General features: G+C 47.6%; 1 protein-coding gene across 1 annotated transcript in view; it reads right to left on the bottom strand.

The window, feature by feature from the left end:
- Nucleotides 1–24,592, bottom strand: part of LOC103803097 (collagen alpha-1(V) chain-like) — a 146,386-nt gene that overhangs the window by 49,352 nt on the left and 72,442 nt on the right. Inside the window, 14 exon segments of the mRNA XM_009075634.1 lie at nt 530–583; nt 3,326–3,370; nt 5,079–5,132; nt 6,030–6,083; nt 7,592–7,645; nt 8,595–8,648; nt 9,254–9,307; nt 9,464–9,520; nt 11,668–11,760; nt 13,448–13,522; nt 19,687–19,749; nt 19,989–20,030; nt 24,113–24,169; nt 24,447–24,589. Coding sequence (XP_009073882.1) covers nt 530–583; nt 3,326–3,370; nt 5,079–5,132; nt 6,030–6,083; nt 7,592–7,645; nt 8,595–8,648; nt 9,254–9,307; nt 9,464–9,520; nt 11,668–11,760; nt 13,448–13,522; nt 19,687–19,749; nt 19,989–20,030; nt 24,113–24,169; nt 24,447–24,589 — 899 coding nt within the window.

Below are 24,592 nucleotides of genomic sequence, written 5' to 3' on the forward strand. Positions count from 1 at the left end.
TGTCTTCATGTCTCAGGAGGGGTTAAGGGCTTCCCATTAAACACTGACCCCTTCAGCTCCAGCAGCAGTCTGGGTTTGAGTTTTTAAGTGCTGGGACTCCAGCAAGCAGCAGTGATTTAAGGAGAGCTCCTGCATCAGCACTTCCAGACAGGGAAGGTGACTATCTCCTGAATAAAACCTTCCTCTGCTTTCACCCAAAATCTGAACAAACTGCTTTAAAGCCTCCCCAGCCCTCAGGCCAAAGTTAATAGCAAAGCCACTGTGTTAATAACTCTCATCCTTCCCTCTGAGCCTGAGTGAGGCATTGCTATTTACTCAGGTGGGGCAAAGCTGCTGCCCATGGACGTGACACCACTGAGAATGGGGAGAGGAGACACTTGGAGCATTAACCTTTGGTTCATATCACTGGTTTTCATTGCACACATGGAGAACATTATGCAGCTGGATTACTGCTGGAATGGCTAATGGAGCTGGGCTGGGGATTGTGTCTGGGCACTGCCTGGGGACAGCAGCAGCCCTAGGAACTCACCGGTGGCCCTGGGGGACCTGGTGGCCCCTTTGGTCCCAGCAGTCCTCGTGGTCCCTGTGGGGAAGAAACAAATGTGGTTAACATTCCCAGTGTTCCCCTGAGCATGGATTGGGATGAGCTCATGCACAGCTGAGCATTGCACTGCCTGGGGATGTGTCAGGGCTGGCAATGACCTTGTGCTTCTGCCCCACCAGTAGCTTGCTTGGTTTACAAACTGGGAGAGAAATCCTGTGTGCACATAGCCTTCAATAAAGGAGATAAATAATACAGGCACAGACATTCATTCTTTAGGTGGAAAAAAAACCCACTTGAAGCAACTTTCTGTATTAATTTACTGATATTCCTGGATTACCTTGTAATGCACAACATGATGCAAAGCACTTAGCAGCCAAGTCATTCTAGCTGGGGAGTATTATGAAGGATGACCTGATGCCACTAATGAATCATTAGGGTTAGCATTTCAAAATCTCTCCAGCTTTAGCTTTTCTCATCAACAGTCCATAAAACTCAGTCAGGCTGGGAAAGGTTTTCAGCCTGCAGCAGAAATGTACATTTTTCAAAGCCATTTGGTTCTTCACCCCTAACCGTCCTCATGTCATGGTGTTTCCTTCCCATTTCTAGCTCTCTCACCAGGTTTAATCTCACATCAGCTTCAGGGATATAGGCAGGATTGGAGCACCACATTGAATAAGGAGGAACATGGCAGAAAAACTGTAATTCTTCCATAGGAAGCTTTGAAATCATATTCCCAAACCTCCTGTGCCTTGAGCCTTCAGGGGGGATTAGAGGAGAAGGAAAGGGATGAGGTCTGTGTGCTGTGGGGTCTGAGAGCTCATCTTTCAAACAGAGACCCTTCTGAAAAGAAGGACTAGAAGGGAATACTGGGAATTTGTATGGATGGTGCTTGTTCACTGCCATGGAGAAAAATCATTCTTGATTGATGGGCAATTTTCTCTGTCTGCCCAAATATTATCCATCCCCTTTTTATGATGCAGAGGGAACTGAGGAATGAAAATGAAATGTTACAGGGTAAAATAGAAGACATTAATGAAGTGTCTGAGCTTGGAGGCTATGGGGATTTTGAGCCTGCAAAAAATACAGGTTCCAGCAAAAACTGGATGCATCCAGAGGTCTGTCCCAGCCACTGGAGACCTCCTGGGTTAAAGCTATGCATGAACCCCAGACCAGCAAGAACTCTGCTGGTATCAGTTGGTGATAAGAACTGGAAGGAGATGGAGCAGGATGAAGGAAAACACACTCTGAAGTCCTACCATTACTTTGAGTCACATTTGGAAAGACCAAATGGTCCAATTTTGGCTCAGGGCAGAGCAGAAGACAAACCCCCAGATTTAGGGTGTTTATGCCAAACTTTCCTGTAATGCCATTGAAACATTTCCTCTGCTATTTTTACTCATGTTGCTGCAATAAAAATAACCTTCCCTGCCTGTATTATCACCATTTAAGCTCCTCTTTTGTTGCTGTGTTACCTGAGCACATAAACGCTTTTAAGAAGTTAATAACCCATAAGTTATTGCTTAGACATGTGCTAAGGAGATAGCTGAGTTGATTAATCTTTCCCAGAAGTTAATCAGACATCTTGTCTATAATTTAGTTCCAGTGAGTCTGTAAATGCCAACCCTTCCCTTTCCCACATGAACTGTGTCCAACAACTCCCATCAATTACTCTCGGGCCACCACGCTAGGCCTTATAGCAACTAAATAAGCCATTTTGAAAGCAAAGCTGATGGGAAACGATAGATAATGTTCTTTTCATAACAAAGGAATTGCATTTTGGATGAAATAAGCAGCCAACAAGTGTACTACACAGAGAAATCTGCAGCCAGCCAGGAGAAGGGTTGGCCACTGCCAATAAAGGAAAAAAGACTCAGTATTGAGGGGGAAAAATGCTTTCAGAGGCTCTAATTGACTACACAACTGGTTGTTTTTCAGTGGGACATTGCCTGAAAGCGTTTTTTTGGGTTGGGCAAGAGATATTTGGGCAACACCACTTGCATCTCCTTTAACCTTACTGATTTCCCACCTCTGCTAGACCTGGTTCAGCTTCCCTGGGTAGCAGCATGTGGAGGTTCAAACACTGACAGATTTAAGAAGTTCTGTGCACTGTGAGCAGAATGTTGACCCCACTGACAGCAGGGCTAGAAGTTTCCCTTGAGCTCAATCCTGCCAGGATTTCATCTTGAGGTTTCTGAGGGATCACTGACACCAGCATGTGGGAGCTGCATTGTGAAGCTGACACTGCCCTGGGTTAACAACAAACCCTTTTCTCACTGCAATTTGCCATGAACACTCACAAAAAACTCTATTTCACATTCATTTACCATGGCTAATTTCTAAGCCAGTCTACTTACCTCAATCCTAAATCAGGAAGAAGGACACAGGTAGGACAAATCTGAGACTAAGCTAAGCTTTGCATTTACTATTACATTTTTTCAACGACCAACCAAGTGAGCAAACAAAATCAACAGGAATTTTGCTCATTAAAAAAACCCAAACAAACTAAAAAATGAACACAAAAACCCAGAAGAAAATGCATTTTCTTCTTGGTAGGTCTCTTAGTAAAATACAAGGAAACCAGAGTTTTTAGGGATAAAAATGAAACCGGCTCAGATACTCTCTAAGCTGTTCACGTGGATTTTTAAGCAGAAGAAGCTCAGTCCCTGCAGGACCTCAGGGGTCTTGCCTAGCACCAGGAGAGCTTCCCCATGGGACCCCTAAAAACACCATTATCATATGAAGACCTTGCCCAAATGAGAAGCCAAGGGAGGAGATACTCACAGGTTCTCCAGGTAGACCTCTGGGTCCAACTTCTCCATCATCTCCCTGTTCAGCAGCAGAGGCACAGAGAGAAGCAGCAAGAGACAGAACAAAGCAGTTACATTTCAGTCACATCACAGGTGTTTCATTCATGTTCACTAATATCCCCACAGCAAAGCAGCTTCCCTGAAGCACTGAGGGGTACCCGTGCGTGAGGAAGACCTTGTAAGCCTGGAGACTAATACTGTGTGTGCAGAACCTGCCAGGGATTAGAAACGCTCCAAGGATATTTCATAATTCATGCTGATGTTTATAAAGATGGATTTTTGCTACCAGACAAGACATTGTAGAAACAATTCAGGGCATGTGAGACAATAACCACAAGATTTAATAGCAAACTGAATGGCAAGGCAAGGTGGGAATGGGATTTAGCCAAATTAAGGTTCCTCAGGCAAACCAGAGGCAGCAACTGGATAATTCTTCATCCCTCCACTTCCACCTCCTGCTGATGCCCCACTGAAACCTCAAACTATTAGACAGTACTTCATAGTTTCATATTATGTTAAGGGGTTGGAATAGATCTTGGAGATCATTCAGTCCCAACCCCCTGCCCTGGGCAGGGACACCTCCCACCAGAGCAGGTTGCTCAAGGCTTTAACCAACCTGGAATGAAACCCTGCCAGGTTTGGGGCATCCACTACCTCCCTGGGCAACCTGTGCCAGTGTCTCACCACCCTCACAGCAAGAACTTCTTCCTCATATCTATTTTAAATTTCCCTCTTTCAATTTCTGTGTGCAGTATTCCAGGTGGGTCTCACCAGAGCAGAGTAGAGGGGGAAAAACCCCCTCCCTTGACCTGCTGCCACACTCCTTTGGCTGCAGCCCAGGAGTTGCTTTTAAATCACCCCAAACCCAAGGCTCCCTCTTAGGGAATCAATCCCAGCACACAGCCCTCAGAAACCCTCCCTCTCTGCTGATAAAATTCATGCTCTTCTTCCCAGTTATGCCCTCTGAGCTTCCTGCACACCTCCAATGGTTTCTTTTTCTCTCTAGGATTAAAGTTCTCCACACGCTCGTTCTTCCCCCCAAGACACACTTTTACTCTGTTCAACTTCAAAGCACTTTACAGCCACAACTAATTAATCCTCCCAAGCCTGTGGTGAGGAAGGTGTTATTATCTGAGCTTTACAGAGGAAACAAATAGCCAAAGGTGAAAAGCAAATATCGTGGAAGGGGATTAGAGCCTGGAAAATCCATTCTGGTTGCACCACACACTCCTCACAGCCACAGCTTCAGCATTTGCAATCTCTCCTTTAAACCAGACACTCTGAAGCTGTAATCGCTCAGTTTGAGCTTTGCTAAAGGCCTTTGATTATTGCCTGAGCAGTGGGGAAGGAGAAGTGAACAATTTAATCTTTGATTCCTATGTCTGTCTGGAATTTCTGTTTCCCAAGTCAGAATCTTAAGCAAGCCAGCAGCAATATTTTGCTCACTGAAAGAATATTTTGCTTGTGTTATTTGTCTTTTAACAAAATTTGACTTTTCTCACCAGATCTTTCAAACCAAATCCTTCTTCCACTTTACTCCCACCTCCTTGGATCTGCTTCCCTCCCACCATGGCCACAGCAGCATCCCCAGGACAGGAGGAGCAGCAGAGCTGACGTGCCAAGGCTCATGTGCTGTCTGCCCCTGCCACGTCCCTGCCTCATCTGCTTCTTGTTTCCAGGGGTTCATTAGGAATTCAAAGGGCTGCTGGATCCACAGAGAGACTTACCCTCTCCCCATCCTCTCCAGGAGCCCCTGGGGGTCCGTGGGGACCTGGCTCACCCTGCAAAGGAAAGGCAGAGAACAGTTCAGAGAAGGCAGAAACATTCTGGCAATGGAAAACATCAGGGAATGGTGATACACCAAGTGATGGACTTGATTTCTCCTGTCTGCACTGTGCTGAGGGGACTTGTACCCTCAGACTGGCTGTCTCTGTGCTCTCTGAAGCAGCAGCAGCAGCTCCTCTCTGCATTCTCAAGACCATGTGTGGGCTCCAGCACCCACATATTCATGCCCTCCAGGGTTAGACCTGATGGGATTTACTGGTGACACTTTGGCAGGGGACTGGGAACCAGGAGGTGCTGCAGCTCCTTCAGGAGAGACTCAGGCTCTGCACACAGTCACTGCTGTACTCAGGCCATGCCTCTCCAGTTCTGGCTGATCAAGCATCATCTTCCCTTCCCTGTGTAGTTTTTAACCACGATGCAATCTCTGCTGCTCAAACACTCCCTTGGCTTTAGAAAGCAGTGGCTGCTCTCTCCAGGGATGGGAGGGCCATACAGCTTGCCAAAATAATCACCTTCTTGCATTCCCCCCCCATTGCTTAATTACAAAGCAAAGAAATTAAACCCATTGTAATTTCTGGCAATTTCCATCGCCAACTGCACTGTCTAACAGCAGATTCTGCCTCTTGCTTTAGTTTTTAGTCTGCATTTTATTAAGGCAATTGTTTTCCCCCATGTTTCAAATTCAAGCAGTCCTAGAAGGATCTTGCAGCATCCTGGGATGTGAGTGCTGGGAGGGATGCTGTGACATCCCAACATGCTCTTAGGGACACTCATCCTCTCCGAATTGCCCATCCCCAGCAATAGCTGCTCTCCTCCCAGCCCTTCCCAGTCACCTCCTCCTCCCAAAGTGTTATTCCAGCCAGTGGCCAGAAGACAAGTGGAAGAAAACTTACTCTATTTCCTTTCTCACCAGGCAAACCAGCCAAGCCATCAAACCCTCGGTCACCCTGAAAGAAAAACCAGTTTAGAACACATTTCCACCTACAGTTGAATATCCTTCCAATCTGATTCCTTTCTGTGTCAAGGAGGGATTGATTTTTCTCCCTCAGACATTTAGCCTTCACCTCCCATCAGACCAGGGATCATTTCAAAGTTAGAGATTAAAACAAGGCAAGAAAAAAAACAACACCTCAAAGTCATTTGGAGTTGAACTCCTCCCTCTTCCCTCATCACCTACAGTTTTCATTGCTTTTCCATGTGGGTTTCAGAGCTTCTCTGGATCACTTCTCCATGATCTAAAGCTCCTTACAGATGAGTTCTTCTATTTCATTCACTGTTTAATTCCATGGAATGACCACCATAGCAAACTGGACAGTGGTATTCCTCAGGAAAGGGAGGGGAGGAAGGAGAGGGGAGGAAGAGAGGGAAGGGAAGGAGAGGAAGAGGAAAGGTTGCTTACACCTGGGCAGACCGGAGGACAGATTGTGGTGGTCAAGGAACACCCAAGGTAACCTCCAGCTCTCTCCTTTGGGCAGTTCCTGGAGCATCTCTGTGCTCCTACTCACAGCACATTTCCTTCTCCTCTCCAGCACTGCTCATTATCCTGTTTCCCCTTTTCCCTGGCAGCCACTCCTCTGAGGGCAGTGAAAGGTTGCTTACACCTGGGCAGACCGGAGGACAGATTGTGGTGGTCAAGGAACACCCAAGGTAACCTCCAGCTCTCTCCTTTGGGCAGTTCCTGGAGCATCTCTGTGCTCCTACTCACAGCACATTTCCTTCTCCTCTCCAGCACTGCTCATTATCCTGTTTCCCCTTTTCCCTGGCAGCCACTCCTCTGAGGGCAGTCGACGCTCATTAAAGCACTTTACTGGATAAATGATTTGCAGTCTCCTGTCTCTGGATCAAACCCCCCAATCTATTGCAGCTTTAAGTATCTACATAATAAAGTACTTAAACCTTCTAAGACATGATTCCCTGAGCAAACTTTCTCTGCATTCAGTTGCAGTGGAGGAGCTTCTTTTTTGCTTGCTAATACCAGCAGATCACAGAGGAATGAAGGGATTTTGTCTCAAATCAAAACACAGAGCATTAAAATTCCTCACCACACTTTGTGCGTTTTGTCACTCCATTAATAGGGATATTTTGGGGAGTTAGATTTTAGGATGTTTCCAACCACTCCTGCATGTTTGGTTTTTGTAATTGGGATTCTCAAGTATTTGTTCTACAACTGCAGCGTATTTCTTTGGTAAGGGAGGGGATGGATTTTACCCTTAAGAGGATTCAGCAATTAAAAGAAGTTGGACTAAAAAAGGGAACAGAAAGGAAAAATTGCTATTCTTCCTTCTAGGTGTGTGTGTTTAGCTTCCTTCTCTTAACTTGCATGGCTTCACAGGAGGCTCTGGACCTCCTCAATAACCTCCTCCAAGCAAAGTGGCTCCTTTTCCATGGGTCCCTGAGTTCTTTGCTGCTAAAAACGAGATGCAGATTCCCAAACAACATAAACACATGGTGATACCTTTGGTCCTGTCTGGCCTGGCATCCCTCGAGCACCATCGCTGCCAGCTCGGCCCTGCAACACAGCAAAGCGAGGTCAAACACAAAGGTCAAGGCAGGACCACAGGGACATCTGTGGCCATGAGGCTTTATTTAACTCAAGAGCTTTTCCCTTGGGGAGGGAAAAGCCACTGCTCTGTGTTTGAAGCAACACCCAGGCTCAGGCTGGAGCTAATGAGGGGTGGGAGAGTGATGGCAGCAAAGCTGCTTCACTCCGTGGGTGTTGGGCCATGAGCAGTGAGTTTGATTTGAAGTCATTATCTTGCTGCACATTTGAAGATATGCTAATGGTGATGGTTGCAAATTGAAATGAGATCATTTCTCTTTTAAGGATGTCAGAAGTGGGTCACACAGCAAACTTGCTTGTTTCTGACAGTACTGACAAGCCCAAGGATGGTGTGAAACAGAAATCAGCAGAGCATGGTTCTTAGGATGTTAAGGGGTTGGAATGGACCTTAGAGATCATCCAGCCCCAACCCCCTGCCCTGGGCAGGGACACCTCCCACCAGAGCAGGTTGCTCAAGGCTTCACCCAACCTGGCTGTGAACACTGCCAAGGTTGAGGCACTGAGGATGTCAACAGGGCAAGTGAATATGATTTATCCCAACTCCAGAAACCCTCCAGGAACTGGATCCTCCTCTTGCACTACCACACTTGGGGACTGTTTAAACCAGTCTGAGGTGTTTATCCAGCTACAACCTCAACACCACAGAGCTAAAAAAACCCCCAAGATAAAAGAGAGGGAGGTGTAGCCTTGCAGTTCTCTCCACACCACTCTGCTTTTAACTCTCATCCTCATTTGTGCCTGCCCAGATGTCTGGACAGAGCCTGGACAAGCCACCAGCTGGCCACCAGCCTGCTCTTGTGCAATGCTCTCAGTGCTCAGAGAGTGTTTGGCAGCAGAAGTAGATTCTAGCAGAAATTGTAGCTAATGCAGTTGTCAGCACAGCTGCCAGGACACTCACCCTGCGGCCTGGTTTGCCTGCTGGACCGGGAGGACCTTGGATGCCTCGTGGACCCTGCAAGGCATCAAGGAGAGAAGATGAAATGCCATCACCCAAAGGCATGATGAACAGCCCCAGTGCCAGCTGGCAGCACAGAGCAGGTGCTGCCAGGACCCTCAGGGTCACCAAGTGAACCCCAAAACACAAGGTGTGTTCCAAACACACAGGGAAGGCTCAGGACTGAGCATCTCTGGATGGGAATTGCAGGTGTTTATCCATGAGGCTTTTGCCCTGCAAGCAGCTCCACATGGTGGAGGCAAATCACTTCCCCCACCATCAGAAAACGGGAACTTTCCCTTAATGCAGGATTTACAGCTTGGTAGAACAATTTCCTGAGCATTAGCAAACTCCCAACACTCCAATCTGTCTCATATTTAGAGGTCTCCTCTGTGGATGTCCTTGCAGGAAAGGACTAGCACCTGCAGAGGTTTACACTTGTCTTAAAATCATGCCTGGAGCATTCAGGCACTTGAAGTGACATTTCCATGCAAAACAGATGGTCCCACACCTTTCTATGTCCATCTGAATCCCTCCTTCCCAACAGCCTCTGAAGCAGGATGGGCTGCTTCATGCTTTGCTCTCCCTGGTTCACCTCAGTCCCCCAGTTTGCCCACACTCACCTGAGGTCCCATTTCTCCAGCCTCTCCCTTTAGTCCTCCACTTCCTGGGGGACCCTTTGGACAGAGAACAAGATTTAGTACATTTTTCCCACCAGAAAGCCAGAGAGAAGAGTCACAGCATGTTAAGAAAGAGCCACTCATGCAGGTAACCCAGAGCCCTGATGGAGACAACACCAGCTGGGGCAGCTCCATCCTGTCCTTATCACTCACCATCGGGCCCGGCCGACCCGTCAGACCCATGGGACCTGCAGGACCCCTCAGTGCCAGCTGCAAGAGAAGGAGAAACATTGCTTAGTTGTGTCTCTGCTTCATTACAAGAGTGGGCCAAAGCCACCAGCATGCCACCAGGTCTGTGCCAACATCCCAACAGCATGAACCCTTGGAGCAATGTCCATATCATCAGGGAAATGACCCAAGAAACAACCTGTTGCCCCACCAACTTCTCTCTGCATCCAGTTATCTTCGCCCAGAGAGACATGGGTATCCCATCCCTGGGAGTGTTCCAGGCCAGGTTGGATGGGGCTTGGAGCAACCTGGAAGGTGTCCCTGCCCATGGCAGGGGGTAGAACTGGATGAGCTTTAGGGTTCCTCCCAACCCAACCAGTCTGGGATTCCATGAAAGCCCCTGGATGGTGCATTGATCTGCTGAGAGGACATAAATATTTATGATCCCGCTTCAGTTTAGGAGTTATAACCCTAGAAGTTCAAATTTGGAGTAATTTTTCCCTGTTACTTAATATCCCAAACTGAGCAAAAACTCTATTTGCAACATGATGCTTTTAGCTCAATAATTAAGGCCTCATGTAACCATGGATCAAGTCAGTAATTTCCAGGGTGGGTAATGGAGCTGGTCCACACTCTAAACCATCACTCAGACAATTTGTTCCCTCGGAACAATTCAACACTTTCAAAGAGTTGTAATTATCTGTGTACTCCAGTAATTAAAAGCTACCCGTGATTGCACTTGGAATGGCATAAATATTGCCCAAATGTTGGATTATGTGGCATCTTTTGACAACACCCCATTAAAAGGGAGATGCTGGGAGCCACTGCTGGCTGGGACAACGCTTGGTGCCTAATGAAAGCCAAATTTTAAAAGAATAAATCAACCTAATAATGCAATTAACAGCAGTGAGAACAAGAAAAACAAACTCCAAAAAGGAAAGGAGGTATCCTCCCCCCTCTACAGGATTCCTTTGCCATTCCTGTAGCTTCCCAACAAAACAAAAAAGGCATTTATTTCCCTTTTTGTTTTGTTATCAGGATTTGCAGCCAAAAGTGTTGAAATTAACCAAGAAATGGATTTTTTTTCTGCAGAAAAAAATTCAATATTTTCATCCACAGCCCCAAATTAACTCAGGATTTGTTTGGATTTTAAATTTTTTCCCAAAAAATAACCCTGGAAATGAAAACAAAAAGGGACTTGGAGTGAGGGGAGAGAAGTTCTTTGTTTTGCCATAGGTCCCAATTTTCAACAGGCAGCAGAAAAAGAACCAAAGCAGAGAGTGTGAGAGATGTTTATCAGGTCAAAGCCTCTATTTCCCAGCAAACTGAAGTGCTGATGGAAAACCCATAGGCAGGTTTGGAATGAAGACTGACAAGGTAACACCAGCAACATAATCCATCCATGTTATTCTCGGAACGAGGTTAATGGACAGGAAAATGCAGTGGCTGGTGGAAACAGGGCCCTGTACTCTACCTGAATATGTATCAAATCAAACTCCTTTGGAAAAGGGGAGTTGGATGGAGACTAGATTAGCTCCAGCAGAGCCTAACGACTCCTTATAAACCCAAAAGGGGCATGTGGCTCCCACCTGCGTAGAGATCCCAATGGGGTTTGTTTCATTCAAAGGGGAAATAAATTGCTTTCTAGCCTATTTCAGCAGATCAGCCCCAAAAATCTGGGCTGAGGTGACTGTTAATAGCTCTGAATAACACACCAGCTACATCCAAGCCACACATCCCAGCTGCAGACAGATGTTGCTTTGGACCTGAGGAGCACACCTCAGCTCTGTTCCCAAAACTGTGTCCCTTTGGGAACTGCCTCCCTCAACCAGCTTTTATTTCCCCCTTTACTGCAAGGATGTGCTGACAGCCACAACTTGGGCCCTCTTGGGCAAGGTCAGGGCAAACACAGCAGCCCAAGGTCTGCTCCAAGGTCTGTAGGCAAGGTAAAAACATCTTTCTAGAACCTGGACTCTCATTGGATTAACAAAAATCCAAGTCATCCAGGTGCCATCACCTCAAGCCACACAAGCAATGCCATCTCAGAAGAGAGGTTGTCATCACCAGCAGCACCATGGATGGTGCAAGTGTGAAAACATCTCCTCTGACACATTTATTCTGGTCTTCCTCTGCTTCCATGTGAACTTGCTGCATGAGACATCCCAGGCACCCCCAGCTCCATCACTTACCCTGGCCTGCTGCAGAATGGCTTGGGCTTGGGCCTCCTGGGCTGAAACAAGAGGTCCTTTGGAGCCAGCATCTCCTCCTCCACTAAAGCGGAACTGGTGGGAACGAGATGGAGAAAGCAGGTCACTGGGTTGCTGTCCCCTCACGCCAGCCTGACTCCTAAACAACTCTCTTCAGCATGACTGACCCCAATCCCTCTGTCCTTCCACTCCAGCCCATTAACCACCACACTCTGAGGCCACAAAACTCACAGGCACAAACCAACTGCTTCCCACGTCCAGACCCACACAGCAAACTCTGCCAGCTCTGAGGGCCACACAATAAGAGGGATTGTAGGGCTCTGAGGACCTCACACACCACCATTCAGACCCAATGCAGAGTTCTCACAGGGCTGCTGTTCCCTGGGGGGATGCTGTAGGTCAGGAGACCTTGGGGAGATGAGGTTGTATGGGGTTATTTGGCTGGAGCTGCCTGTTTGCCTGGACAAAGGCTGAGTTCCTCAAGCGTGGCAGTGTGCTGCACACAGCAGAGTTTGGCCTGTTGTTCAAGTCAGGATCCTTCAGCACCCAAAGGATTTAAAACCCCCAAATATGAATGCTTTATTTCCCCAGATTTGGAGAAAAACTTGAAAGACAAATTAAATTTTTCCTTCTGCCTCTTCCATCCCCAAAAGCTCCAGCCCCACTTACCCTGGTGACACCTTTCTCCTGCCTTAGTTGCATGTGTATTTGAGGTTCTGCAACAAGGATACTCCTGGTTGTAGAACCTACTTGGTCAGCTCTGTCACCTCTGTTTCACCTCAGCATTTCACTTGGTCGGTGTTAGGTGTATGACCAGAGGAACTTGGCAGGGAGAATCAAAGAGATGCAATTTATAGGCCTCTGGTTGGGTACTAGAGGGGCCAACAAATGGATTGTAATGCTCAGTTAAGCTCCATGTTGAGCTCTTGGCCCAGCCTGCCCCAGGCACTCTGCCAGGAACCTACCCAAGTCTCACCCTGCCCTTTGGAACCTGTACAAGTGTGCTGAGGTTTTTCACTACAAACTCCTTCCCTTCAGTACCTAACTACTTATTTGCAGCAGCTGTTTTCTCTAGGGTTGTCTCACATCAAAGCAGACACAAAGTATAACCATTCCTTTAGCATCCCAGGACCAAGAAGGCTGACTTGGTACTTGACTGGGTCTTTCTTCATGTAGAAGGAATAACACAACACAGATTAATCACTGGCCATCAAAAGAGAACTGTTTGTTCAAGTGCTTAACATTTTGGCACCTGCTTTGGAGGTTCCTCACTGTAGGAGAATGAGTTCTGCCTGGAAATTTGGCCCTGAGAGATGCTCAGTTGTTTCTTAATGGCTGTTTCTCTCCAACACTAGGCCCAGTCAGAAACATTTAAGTTTATTCAAAGTTCAGGAAGTATTTGGACAATGCTCTGAGGCACATGGTGGGATTTTTGGGATTGTCCTGTGCAGGGCCATGAGTTGGACTCAATGATCCTTGTGAGTCCCTTCCAACTCAGGATATTATACGAATTCTATGATTTCTATGACTATTCATCACTCCTGGAAATGTTAACCTCTATTCCTGGCACTTTTGACCAGTGAAGAAATTACAGTACTTTGCCAAAAGTAAATTTACAAGGAAAACCATCAGGATTTATACTTTATCTCTAGAAAAATGTGTCCTTGGGGTAAAAGAGATGGGAGACTTCTGCAAGAACAGGCACTAAAGAGTAGCAAAGCCAAGAAGCACAACACATTTAAAGGGCATTTGAGTTACTTACAGGCAACATAAGCATTGTCCCTGGTGGTCCTGGTAAACCATCTGCTCCAGGAAGACCTGGACGTCCAGGTGGGCCCTACAAGAAGAAGAAGAAATTAAAATCAACTCCTCGAGCATCATTTTAGTCATGCCCGTGGTTATAATGGGAAATGTCATGGTACTATCTTGCCAGGCATTGAGCTTGGAGACATCCCAATGCTATGGCAAAGTTTGTAGCAGCACAGCTGTAAACACACATGATTCTTCTTAGGAATTCCCTCTTCTTCCATCCTTTCCCCCATATTTCCAGGGTTTGCCATGGGCAATTTTTGAGTGAGCAAGAAACATCTCTGCAAGTCTCCAAGTTAATGGAATCAATGTTTGGTTTGGTCTGTTAAAATCTATTAAAACAGATATGAAAGTTCATAACTCAAGGGCAGGGAGAGAGAAATGAGGAAAGATAAATTCATTTCTGGCCATGTTCTGTCATCTGGGTCATTCCATTTTTCTCTCTTCCTTTTTTTTTTTTTTCAGTCCTATGAGGCCACTTCCATCTACAATGGAGTGATCCTGTCAGCAGCTGTAAATCAGCCAGACTCCATAGATCTCAATGGAGCTGTGCTGATTAACATCACTCGAGTATCTTTAACTCCTACTAAAGCAACGAGTGTGCAGTAAAAGATCTATTGATGAAGCTATAAATAATCAAATATGGCCAATTTTCCTCAGACAGCCCATAGATTAGCTGTACTCCCAACTGTGTGCTTGGCAAAACATTGACATTAACCCAAATTTACACATCCATCCAGTGATCCTCCATGTAAATGAGGAGCACATCCAACTACTCAATGCGTGTGTCTAATTGCTGTTTCCACACCAGCCGAAAGAGCTGAAGGCAAGAGTGGCTTGACCACATCCCAGGGATGCCAAGAAGATCCCTGGTGCTTGATTCATTTCCAGCCAGACAGGACAGCCTGGCCAACAGGTCAAGATTGAGGACTTGGTTACTCCTTTAGTTAGTAAATATCGACAATAAATCCATCTCTAGAGAACCAAAGCTCTTGGAAGGGCAAGCAACAGATGTCTGTGTTAGTTCTCACACTCATCAACCTGCCTCAAGCCTTCCAGTGTGTGCAAACAGAAGTCAAATAAAGCCCTGCCAGAGGTCATAGCCAGAGATGGACATGCTACAGGGGCACAGAAGAACCAGAGAGTCTCACACTCACCCCCCAAGGCAAAGGGAGGTGGGTAAAGGTGGGAAAGGGAAGAAGGGAAGAGAAATAGGTAACAAAGCCCCTAAAAATCAGAGTATTAATAAAACCAGATCACCAAACCATTTGGTGTGTTATCCTTGCCCCACTGTCCTTCAGCAAGATCTCTTTGCTCCTCACACCTCTTTGCTCCCTCTTCTTCCACTCCCTCCACACCATGCCCAATGTAACAAGTCCCTCATTGTCTCCCTCTCAAAAAGGAATCCAAACCACTCAGCCAAAGTTCCAAACACTAAATTAGAGCCCTGCACTAGGCTGGGGGTGAGGAGCTGCCACTACTCCACCCTACCCTAGGCAGGAACAAGGCTGTGGTGGGACAGGACAGAGCCAAACTGCAGCCCTGGAGCTCAGCTCTGCACCACAAGCAGCCTGGAATAACAACACTGCTACCAGTGCTGCAGCAGCCAACGCTGCAGCCAGTGATTTATCAGCAAAAAAAAAAGCCAACCCAGTGCTGAGTGGAGGCTGCAGAACACACCAGCACATCCATTTTTCAAGCCAGGCTCATGATGTTACAATTCACACTGTTTACTCAGCCTGGTCCACACCAGAGTCCCTGACCCTGCTGATGAGGTGCAGGGGCCAGTCCCATCTGTTGGAGCAGAAGCACCATAAATTATTGAAGCCAGCCTTGTTTTATATAATAAACTTTCTCTTCTCTCCCTTTTCTTTACCTCCAGCCCTGCATATGATGGATCAGCAACGAGCTTGTTTATCTCCCCATGTGTACCCTGCCTGACAAATGTTGATGCAATGCTTTTAGCCAATAAACACCTCATTTTTTTTTGTTTCAGGTTGGGTGTGGGAGGTCTTTCCAGCGGGGGGCAATGAGATGGAGGCAAATCAAAGCCATAAAGCACTTTGTAAATTGAAATTCATGAAGGCCTTGAAGAAATGCAGCCTGCCAGGCCCTGGGTGTAAATCTGTGTCTCTCTCACTATGGAAATAGGGATTTGTTGATATATAGCAGCCAGGGATGGGGACTTCAACTCTCATTTGGTGCAGTGCTTTAAAATGCCACGTTGAGTGCAAACACTGCTGCAATATTTCAAGGGAATGGTTCAAACTGAAACCTCAGTGTGGTAGTGCTGGGGCTCCTCCAGTCTGGGCAGTGAGAGTGGGACCCAGCAGCTCTTAAGATTCACTAAGCGTTTCTCTCTCAGATTCTTTTTGTACCATTTTCAGCCCTGGTTAGAAAATTATGCAATAGAAGATCTTTCTGGCAGTTTTGGGGGTCTCCTAAGTAAGGCAGCATTTGCCATCTAGTGGGAAAATCACCCTGAAAATGTCTGAACCTGAACCTGTCAGAATCCCAACAAATAGGGATCCCCAACAATTTCAGGGATCTTATTACACCCCAATGATTTTAGGGATCTTATTACACTTCTGAGATGCAAAACTGTCCTCAGGGGGAATAAGTCCTTTGGGATGCAATGACTCTCTGGTCTTGGAAGATACATCTCTTGCTTTGAGACCAGCCTTGCACACACAAAGGTGTGCTGACCATCCCATAGCACCCAGACAGCCCAAATTTCCAAACACACACTGTGGGGAGTGATGGAGCTGCAGTTTGCTCTGCTGCTGCAACTCTTCTCCTTCCAAACAACACATTTTCCTCACTTTGTCCACGCCAGGCTGGAGCACCCATGAAATAGCTCTCCATTCTCCTAAGTGCCATATTTCCCTCTTCCCACTGCTCCAAGAAACCTGCCTAAATCATCCCAACCCACCCTCCCCCAAGCTGAGCCCTCTGAAACCTCCCACAGACAGGCTGCTCTGCAGCTCTGCTGGTGACACAACCTTCTCTGAGCCTTGTAAAATTACTGGGAGAAAGGAAGGAGTTGACATGATGAATAAACCTGAGCTAAATGAGTGTTGGCCAATATTAACATAGCTGAATATTGGGGGTATATTAATTCAGTGCACCTGCCTGATTGCAAATAAAAAGTCTCTCTCTGTTGCAGGCACAGGGAATATGTTCCCTGCACACAGCCAAGGGCCATGTAAATTCATGAGCTACGTGCAGGGTTAATAATAAACAAATTAAAAGAGGAGCTGCTCTAATTGAAAAGGAGGATTTGAATACTGTTGCAGTTCCTATGCTCTGCAAGTTCATCACTTTCTCTCTGCACAATATGTTATATTACATTCTGTTCTGGACACTGGGAAAAGCAGGATGTGCTGTCTGGGCTTGAATGCAAATGATTCCTTTCATTTGCGGGTGTGGAGCAACATCACCAGGGACAGTGTGACTGCTGCTGGTTGGGTTTGCAGAGCTGTTTAAGAGGAGCTTGGCCAGCAAATGTCTGCATCTGCCTGGCCAAGTGACAGAACTAGACTCCCTTGTCACCAGGGACAGCATCCAGCCTGCCAGGAATGCAGGAGGAGGTATGGCACATCTAGGGGAGGAGAAGACAAAGCTGAGCATCAGCATGCAGGATGAAGACCCACCAGGAGTCTGATGAAGCCACACAGCTATTTTGACTAATCCTAGACCACTGCAAGATGCAAACCCCACTGCAATCTTGCTCAGCTCACACGTTCTCTGTTCATCCCCCTATGCTCAGCACTGGGGAGGTGACACCTCAGTGCTGTGTTCAGGTTTGGGCCCCACACTGCAAAAAGGGCATTGAGGCTCTGGAGTGAGTCCAGCCAAGGACAACGAGGGCAGAAAAGGGCTAGAGCACATGGGGAAGGGCTGAGAGAGTTGGGTTTGTTCAGCCTTGACAAGAGGCTCAGGGGTGACCTCGTGGCTCTCTCCAACTCCCTGACAGGCTGCAGGGAGAGGACTAGAAGGAATGGCCTTGAGCTGAGACAGGGCAGAGTCAGATTAGATGTTAGGAGAAATGTTCTCCCTGTTAGGGTGCTCAAGCACTGGAATAGGGAATTGCCCAGGGAGGTTTTGGAGTCACCATTCCAGGAGGTGTTCAAGAGGTGTCTGAACCTGGCACTGGAGGATATGTTTTAAGATTTAGGGGTTACAACAGTGACAGGTTAATGGTTGGACTTGATGATCTTAGAGATCTTCTCCAACCTGGATGGTTCTAAGAAGCCCAACATCCAAGGGTGCAGAGCCCTCTCTGGAGGGCTGGAGCAGAGCATGAGGAGCCAGGACCACAGTGACACAAGGGTTAAGTCAACCTTCATGAGCAGTGGCCCTGGCTCCTGGCCATGGGCAGAGCCTGCAGCCTCTATTGACTTTCTGAGCTTGCAGGCAGCGATCGATGGAGCTCAGTCAGGGCCTCTCGTTCTCAATCATGTCACAACCACAGGAAATGTTATTGCTGTTCCATCAAAACCCACAATAAATACACCAGAGGTGTAACTGAAGGAAGGGTCTTCACAGCAATGCTCCAGGGGGAATGTGGGAGCATAGCAACCAGCAGACTCCAGTCAAGTCTCTAGGGAGCAAGAAGACAACAAAGAGTCTTAACTAAAATATCCAGGCCCCAGATTAGGGTCATTGCCACAGGAATGCTCCAACTCCTCCTCAAGTGTACCTTAAACCACAGCAGACACTGCCCAGTGCAGGCCAGCAATGATTTTATGTCTCTCAGTGGTTGTACTTTGCAATGTGCATGGTGTGGAAGGTGAATCATGAAGGTTTGAGGCCATTTGGTTGCTTTGTCTTCCAGCAAGAAAAACACCTGAGAACTCAACCCCTCCAGGGATGGGTCCCAAACCCACCCTGGTGGGATGGTAATCTGAAAGAGCTCAAACTGCAGAGGGACATTTGCCATCTCTTGTTTCTGGCTGAGGAGCAGGTGGGACGGAGAACCACCTCCATGGGTGGGAGAGGAATGACAGCAAGGGCAGCATCAGGGAAGGACAACAGCCCAAAGGAACATTGGAAAGAAAAAGGAACATAGGGTTTACCACCACAGAGGAAGTCACAGCAAGCCCCTGGGTCTTAGGTTACTCAATTCTGACCAAAAAAAAAATGAAAATCAAGGCCACAACACAAACACTTAACAGCATTTGCAGCAATTAGCTATGCTGAGACACACAGAACAGCACACCTTGTATCCAGCCAGACCTTCCCATCTGAACCTTATCACTGCTTTTTCCCATCTTGTCCAGGCCAAAAAACCTGCCAGAAGAGTAGGAAGCCCTACAAGCACAGTCAGTCTATGTCTGATCACCCCAGTCTATCCTTCCTGGGCACCCAGGAGGCAAAGGGGATGTGATTCCCCATGTGGAAATCAGCTGTTGGCCCAGTGGAAGATCCTACAGTGCGCAGCAACCTGGCACAGGCAGGGAACTGCTTTATCTGCCAGGAAAACGCGCTCAGGCCCCTCAGGGATCAGATTAGGGAAGCATTTGCTGATAAGCTCTCCCTTCCCCAGAGGTGTTTTGCATTCCCTGGTGACAGCAGTGACAGCAGCAGTGACAGCAGTAGGATGTTGTGCGCTCAGGCACATCTCCTGCGATCTGTATCACTGCTGCTCCCTCCCTCCTGCACTTTCCAGGAAAAAAAGACCTCCAACCAAGCCTGGCTTCAGAAACACACCTGTAGGCACTTTTTTCTGGCCTTTTGGAATGCCTTAGACCATGAGTCACAGGTGTGGGCTGGAACTGGTGCTGCTGGAAGCACCTTCCAGATGCCACAGCAGTGCACTAGATGCTGAGCTCCATTTCACTGTGCTAATAGTTATTTTGGTGTTTGCTAATCCCATTTTCCCAGTGCCACAGCCCAGCTCCTGCACTGGAGGAGCAGTCAAAGGGCATGGACAAAAAGCAGAGGGTTTGTCAGCTTTACTTTTTGGGTTTGACTCGGAAAATGGCTCAATGCATTTGGCTAGTGTGGCTGTTCCCCAGCCCTTTGCCCCTGGATGCAAAGCTCTGTCCTATCTTTGGGGGTTGACTCAAGAGGAAATTGCTATTACAGGATGAACAATATTTTAGGGCTCCAGTGATAACCCCCAGACCTCCTTCGCACACACAAACCCACCCAAAGCTTCAGCAAAGAGCAGAAAACATGAATACTCACTCTCTCCCCTGGATCACCCATTAAGCCAACAGGTCCAGTTGGTCCTGGAGGTCCTGGAAGGCCCTAGCATGGAAAAGACAGGAAAAAAATAAGCCACTAAAATGTGTTATTATTTGTAGCAGATTTAAACAAGGAGCAGGAAAAGAATTAAAGCTTTCTGTTTATTTTTGCACCAGAAAATCCACCCCAAAGCTCTCTGTACACATGGGTGGCATATGGAAGCAATAGAGCCTGGGGAGAGCCACGTGCTGAGCCCTCCATGTGCATCCCACACCCCAAGCAAAGGGGAAAGTGCCACTTACTGCTGGACCTTCAGGACCAGGTGGGCCTTCCACCAGCATACCCTGAGTAAGAGGAAGGAAAAAACCAACATGATTAGCAAGGCACATCCTCAAAGTCACTTGGACTATGCTAGGCTTAAATATTGCAGGTCGAGACATCCCAGAGCTGAAGGGTTTCCACTCTGTCTGGGTGTCATCTGTATCCCCATTGCCAGAGGCACAGAAGGAATAGCCCACTGAAAAGCCAAATAATGTCTATTTAATCATATAGCACATGACAACCAGTCCTTACCCCCAGCATCAGACTCACCCTCACCCCAGCACAGCATCACCTTCCTAACCACAACCCTTAGCTCTGGCCAGGCAAAGGGCAAACACCTTGGAGCACATCTAGCCTTGCTGATGCTGGAGTTTCAGGAAAAAGCTGTTTCTAGACCCAAACAGCTTAAAAAGAAGTTAATAATCACATTACAAGGGGGTTTTGAAATGATTTTTTTTTCCAACAAGCTGCATGCTGTGATTTACTCTGTGTGCCTAGAAAACCCCTGTGTGGGCAAAACGGGAGAATAATGTTATTCCATCCTTTTTCATCTAAATATTTTGTCATAACTTTAAATCACATCTATCATGTACTCAGTAGAATTTGAGGGGGTTTTTTTCTTTCTCATGGCTATGTAAGAGGCAGGAAAGAAACTTCCCAAGAAACATGGCAAATGCTTTCCAGAAAGCATCAGGATGATGTGTTGGGAAGAACCCCACAAAAAGCACTGCCCAGTTTATCTCTGGACCAGTGACTGTGCCCCAGCATCACTCAGGCTGAGCCAGAGCAGCTCAGCTGTAGCAAACAGGGACATTTCTCCTATGGGATAAAATTTGCCTGCAAAAACGAGTCCATAAGCAGTTGGCTCATGTGGGAGAAGCCTGGAGGAAGCAAGTGCAGGGTTTGGTCTCAGGTCACACTTAACTGGTCTCAGGCTCCAGTGCCAAAAGCCTCAGCTGACCCCACAGAGCCACTAGAGCAGACAGGGCTGAGCTGAACGAATCTGTAATGTCTAGAGGAAAATCCAGGCACATTCCTGCCCCCAAAGCCACAGTTTCTGAGCCCAGAGGAGTAGAAAATAGCATAAAGCACACTGCCAGGAGCCAGCCCTGCTTCCAGCACTGGGATCCATCTCTCTGCACCACTAAGGCATGGCCAGCACTAATTCTGCCTTGCCCAGTGCCCACACTGCTCATTACCACCTCATTTAAAGCCTCGTTTCAAATCTGCCTTCCACCTCAGCCGGATGTGTGAGGGGAAATTTGCTGCTCTGCCCCCACAGAATCACCTCTGCAGTTGTTCTTCACCAGTAAGGAATTTAGGGCATGGATTTTACCCTGTGTCCATATTTTCAGCAGGTTCCCTGTTAGCCATGGAGACTCTGTTCTCATCTGGGTGGGGATTGGGGTGAACTCTACACCTCCTTCCCCAACCTGCACTAAGTATCAGCTATTTGCTGGTGGAGGCTTCAAGAAGAGGTGAGCTCTGCTGTCCCCCAGGACATCCACCAAGCATTGGCTTCTTTTTGAACATACCATGAGGACATTGCACAGGGAATCCCAGAGTTCCCAGTATATGGACACCCCAAAGTCCATCCCCATTTATTCCAATCATGACACATTTTGGTGTAGCAGGTTCCAAACCAGAAACAAATCAGTGCCTGGGCTGGTGCAGAGAACCACAGCCCACACAGGTCTCTCCCTAGGAGATTTTGGGGCTGCTGAGTGTCAGCATTACCCTGGTGTGAGCACACACAGCACTGAGGTTCTGCTTCCCATGGCCAGCACAGAGCCTGGGGATACTCCACATGGGGAAAAGTCTGGGCTAATTAGCTGATTTGGGATGCAAACATCCTTGGCACCTTCCCATATTTATCTGCTGGTTTATGTTGAGCTCTAGCTCTAGGGACATCTGGAGATTCTCCTTGGCAAGAAACCTCCACTGTTTACATGATTGCATTGATTCTCATCAATGGGAGCAGTGGAAACATGGGAGGGTTTGGGGACAGGACCACTGGGGAGATGCCACCAAGGGCAATCACCTTGGGGGGTAGCAAGCAAACCATGGATTTGGGATTGTCCCAGGGGAAAACAGGCTGTTGTTTCCACTCAATCAACACTCCAGTATCACAGAGACAGCCCAAATCTGGCTGCAACACACAGAAGTGCTGAGCAAAGGCTGCTCAAACCCTCCCCAAGGTGGGCACCAAAGTCACCCTGAAGAACAGAGGTGGCAGCAGCCTGGTGGCTCCAGAGCTGGGCTGGTTGGTGTCCCTGCATCCCTCCTCTCCATCCCTCCCTCCTCCCCCTGCCCTGCCCTGCTGCCTCCAGCAAGCGTCAGCACAGAGCAAGGATTGAAGGACAAGAGGTTCGGAGGGAAAGGAGAGAAAATCCAGCCGGATCCAACTTGATGTTTGGTTTTTCTTCCCCTTCTCCTGCAACTCCCGTCAAAGAATGGGGGAAAAAAAAAAAAAAAAAAAGCCATACCAAAGAGCGCAGCAAATCCGAATTTCCCTGCTGAAGAGGAACTGCAGGGAGAAGGGACAAGGAGGCATTTGGTCTTGTTTACTTTCTGGCAGGAGCTAGACATGCTCCAGTGTTTTGAAATAGCAAAGGCAGCCAAATTCTTTCTGGATGATTAAACTTAACTATTTTGTTCGCTTTGAAGCCTTTCAGCCTGGGCTTCTGCCATCGTCTTCGTGGGCTTTGGCTGCCCCCCCCCCTTCCCACCCCTCTGATAAGGAAATCACTGGCTCCTCCTTTTGTTTGCAGAATGAGAGACCCAGAAAGGAAGAGAAGGAAGGAAAGATTGGAAAGGCTTTTATAAGAAACTCAAATAGGCTTTTCAAGCCCTTGTGCTGCACCCCAGCTTCTCCCTGCCCTCTCACCCTCCACTACCTGCTAAAGGGTCAGGCAAAGGAGGAAAGGAAGGAAGAATTAAGAGGAAAATAGCGGCCTGAGAGTGCTGGGAAGTGCTGCCGTGACACTGGGCACTGCTGGCCCTCTGCCAGGGAAAATTAGGTTAATTGAGCTGCTGGTGTGCAGTGGGCGTGTGCCCAGCCCTCCAGGGGCTGTGCTCAGGGGAGGTGGGTGCAAAGCCCAGGGAGGAGCAGGCATGGGGGTACTTTAACATCCTGACACACAAGGGCCAGACAGCTTCTTGCTCTGCTCAACAAGAGCCTCTGAGCAAGCCCCAACCATCCCCTCTGCAGGGGCAGCTGCTCCATCCTCACCTCAGGGATGCTCAGTTGAGCACCCACCATGCCCAGGGAGGTGGTGGAGTCACCATCCCTAGAAGTGTTTGGATCCTAGACACCTAGAGGTGTCTGGATCTGGTGCTAGAAGATATGGTTTAGGGGTTACAGCAGTGACAGGTTAATGGGTGGACTTGATGATCTTAGACGCCTCTTCCAACCTTGATGATGCTATGATTCTATGATTTTGCAGACTGCAAAGGGCACAGCAGATTAGAATCATTACTTAGAAGGAAAAACAACCCCAGAAACAGACCAGGGCAGAACTAAAGAGATAGAACATTGTGGGTTCCACTCCTGAGACAACACAGAGTTTTTTCTACAAGCAGAAAGCTAGTGGGACCCTGGAGCTGGCACAGGAGCAAACCTCTCTTCTCAGCAGCTGTGAGCAGGGAGAACCCTTTTATTTCCACAGGGATGAACCCATTAGTTGCACAATTAAAGCCAGCCCCAAGCTGCAAGTTCAGGTCAGGTTATGACCTGGCCACTGGCTGTGGGTGCTCAGGGGAGCAGGTTCACTGCTGAGCCAGGGGCACTTCCAAACCTTCAGAGGGGTGAGACATGCCCTCTGCCCCAAGCTCCAGCTCTAAAGGGCCTGGTTTTATTCAGCTAAATGAGAGATTTCATGGGGAATTTTGCACTTCCTTCATAATTTAAGTCTCTTCTTGAAGTTCAAAAATATCTAATTAGAGTATTTTATATTCAAAGCTTTTTTAATGAGCCAAGGAATTCTTGCATGGGAAGGTTTCCTCCCAGCTGTCCCACTGACAGCACCAAGACACACTGAACAAATTGTTCGCATCTTTTTTCTTGGAAAAAGCCAACCAAACCCCAACCCCAGATGGTCCTTACCGGCTCAATGATGGCAGGTTCTCCCTTCTGGCCCTTCTCGCCCCGTGGGCCACCAATCTGTAGCAACAAGGGAAACACAAAGCCACACAGTCAGAGAGGACAGCAGCAGCACCACCCCTCCCAGCAGGAACTGGAGATCCTTGGGACAGCCAAAGGACTGCTGAGGTTCAGGTAGAAATGACACCGGGCAGCTCCTCCTTGCCTTGTGCAGGTAGATGAAACCAAGTGAGTTGTTGCTCTCACTGGTTTTTGATGTTGCTAATTATGCTGTAAATTATGGAAGGACAAACATTTGGAGCTAGGCTTTTCCTCCATGAAAAATGAAGCCTCTTACCCCTTCATAGATGGTGTCCTGGTTAGCAGGCATGCCAGGGCCGATGTCTGGAGAGGCTGTTCGGTCATAGTAGTTGTCATAGTAATTCCCATCATATTCCCTTATTGTTCCCTCAGTGAAATCTTTATCCAGGTCATCTCCTCCTT

Source organism: Acanthisitta chloris, unplaced genomic scaffold, assembly GCF_000695815.1.
Source record: "Acanthisitta chloris isolate BGI_N310 unplaced genomic scaffold, ASM69581v1 scaffold2255, whole genome shotgun sequence".
NCBI classification, from domain to species: domain Eukaryota; kingdom Metazoa; phylum Chordata; class Aves; order Passeriformes; family Acanthisittidae; genus Acanthisitta; species Acanthisitta chloris.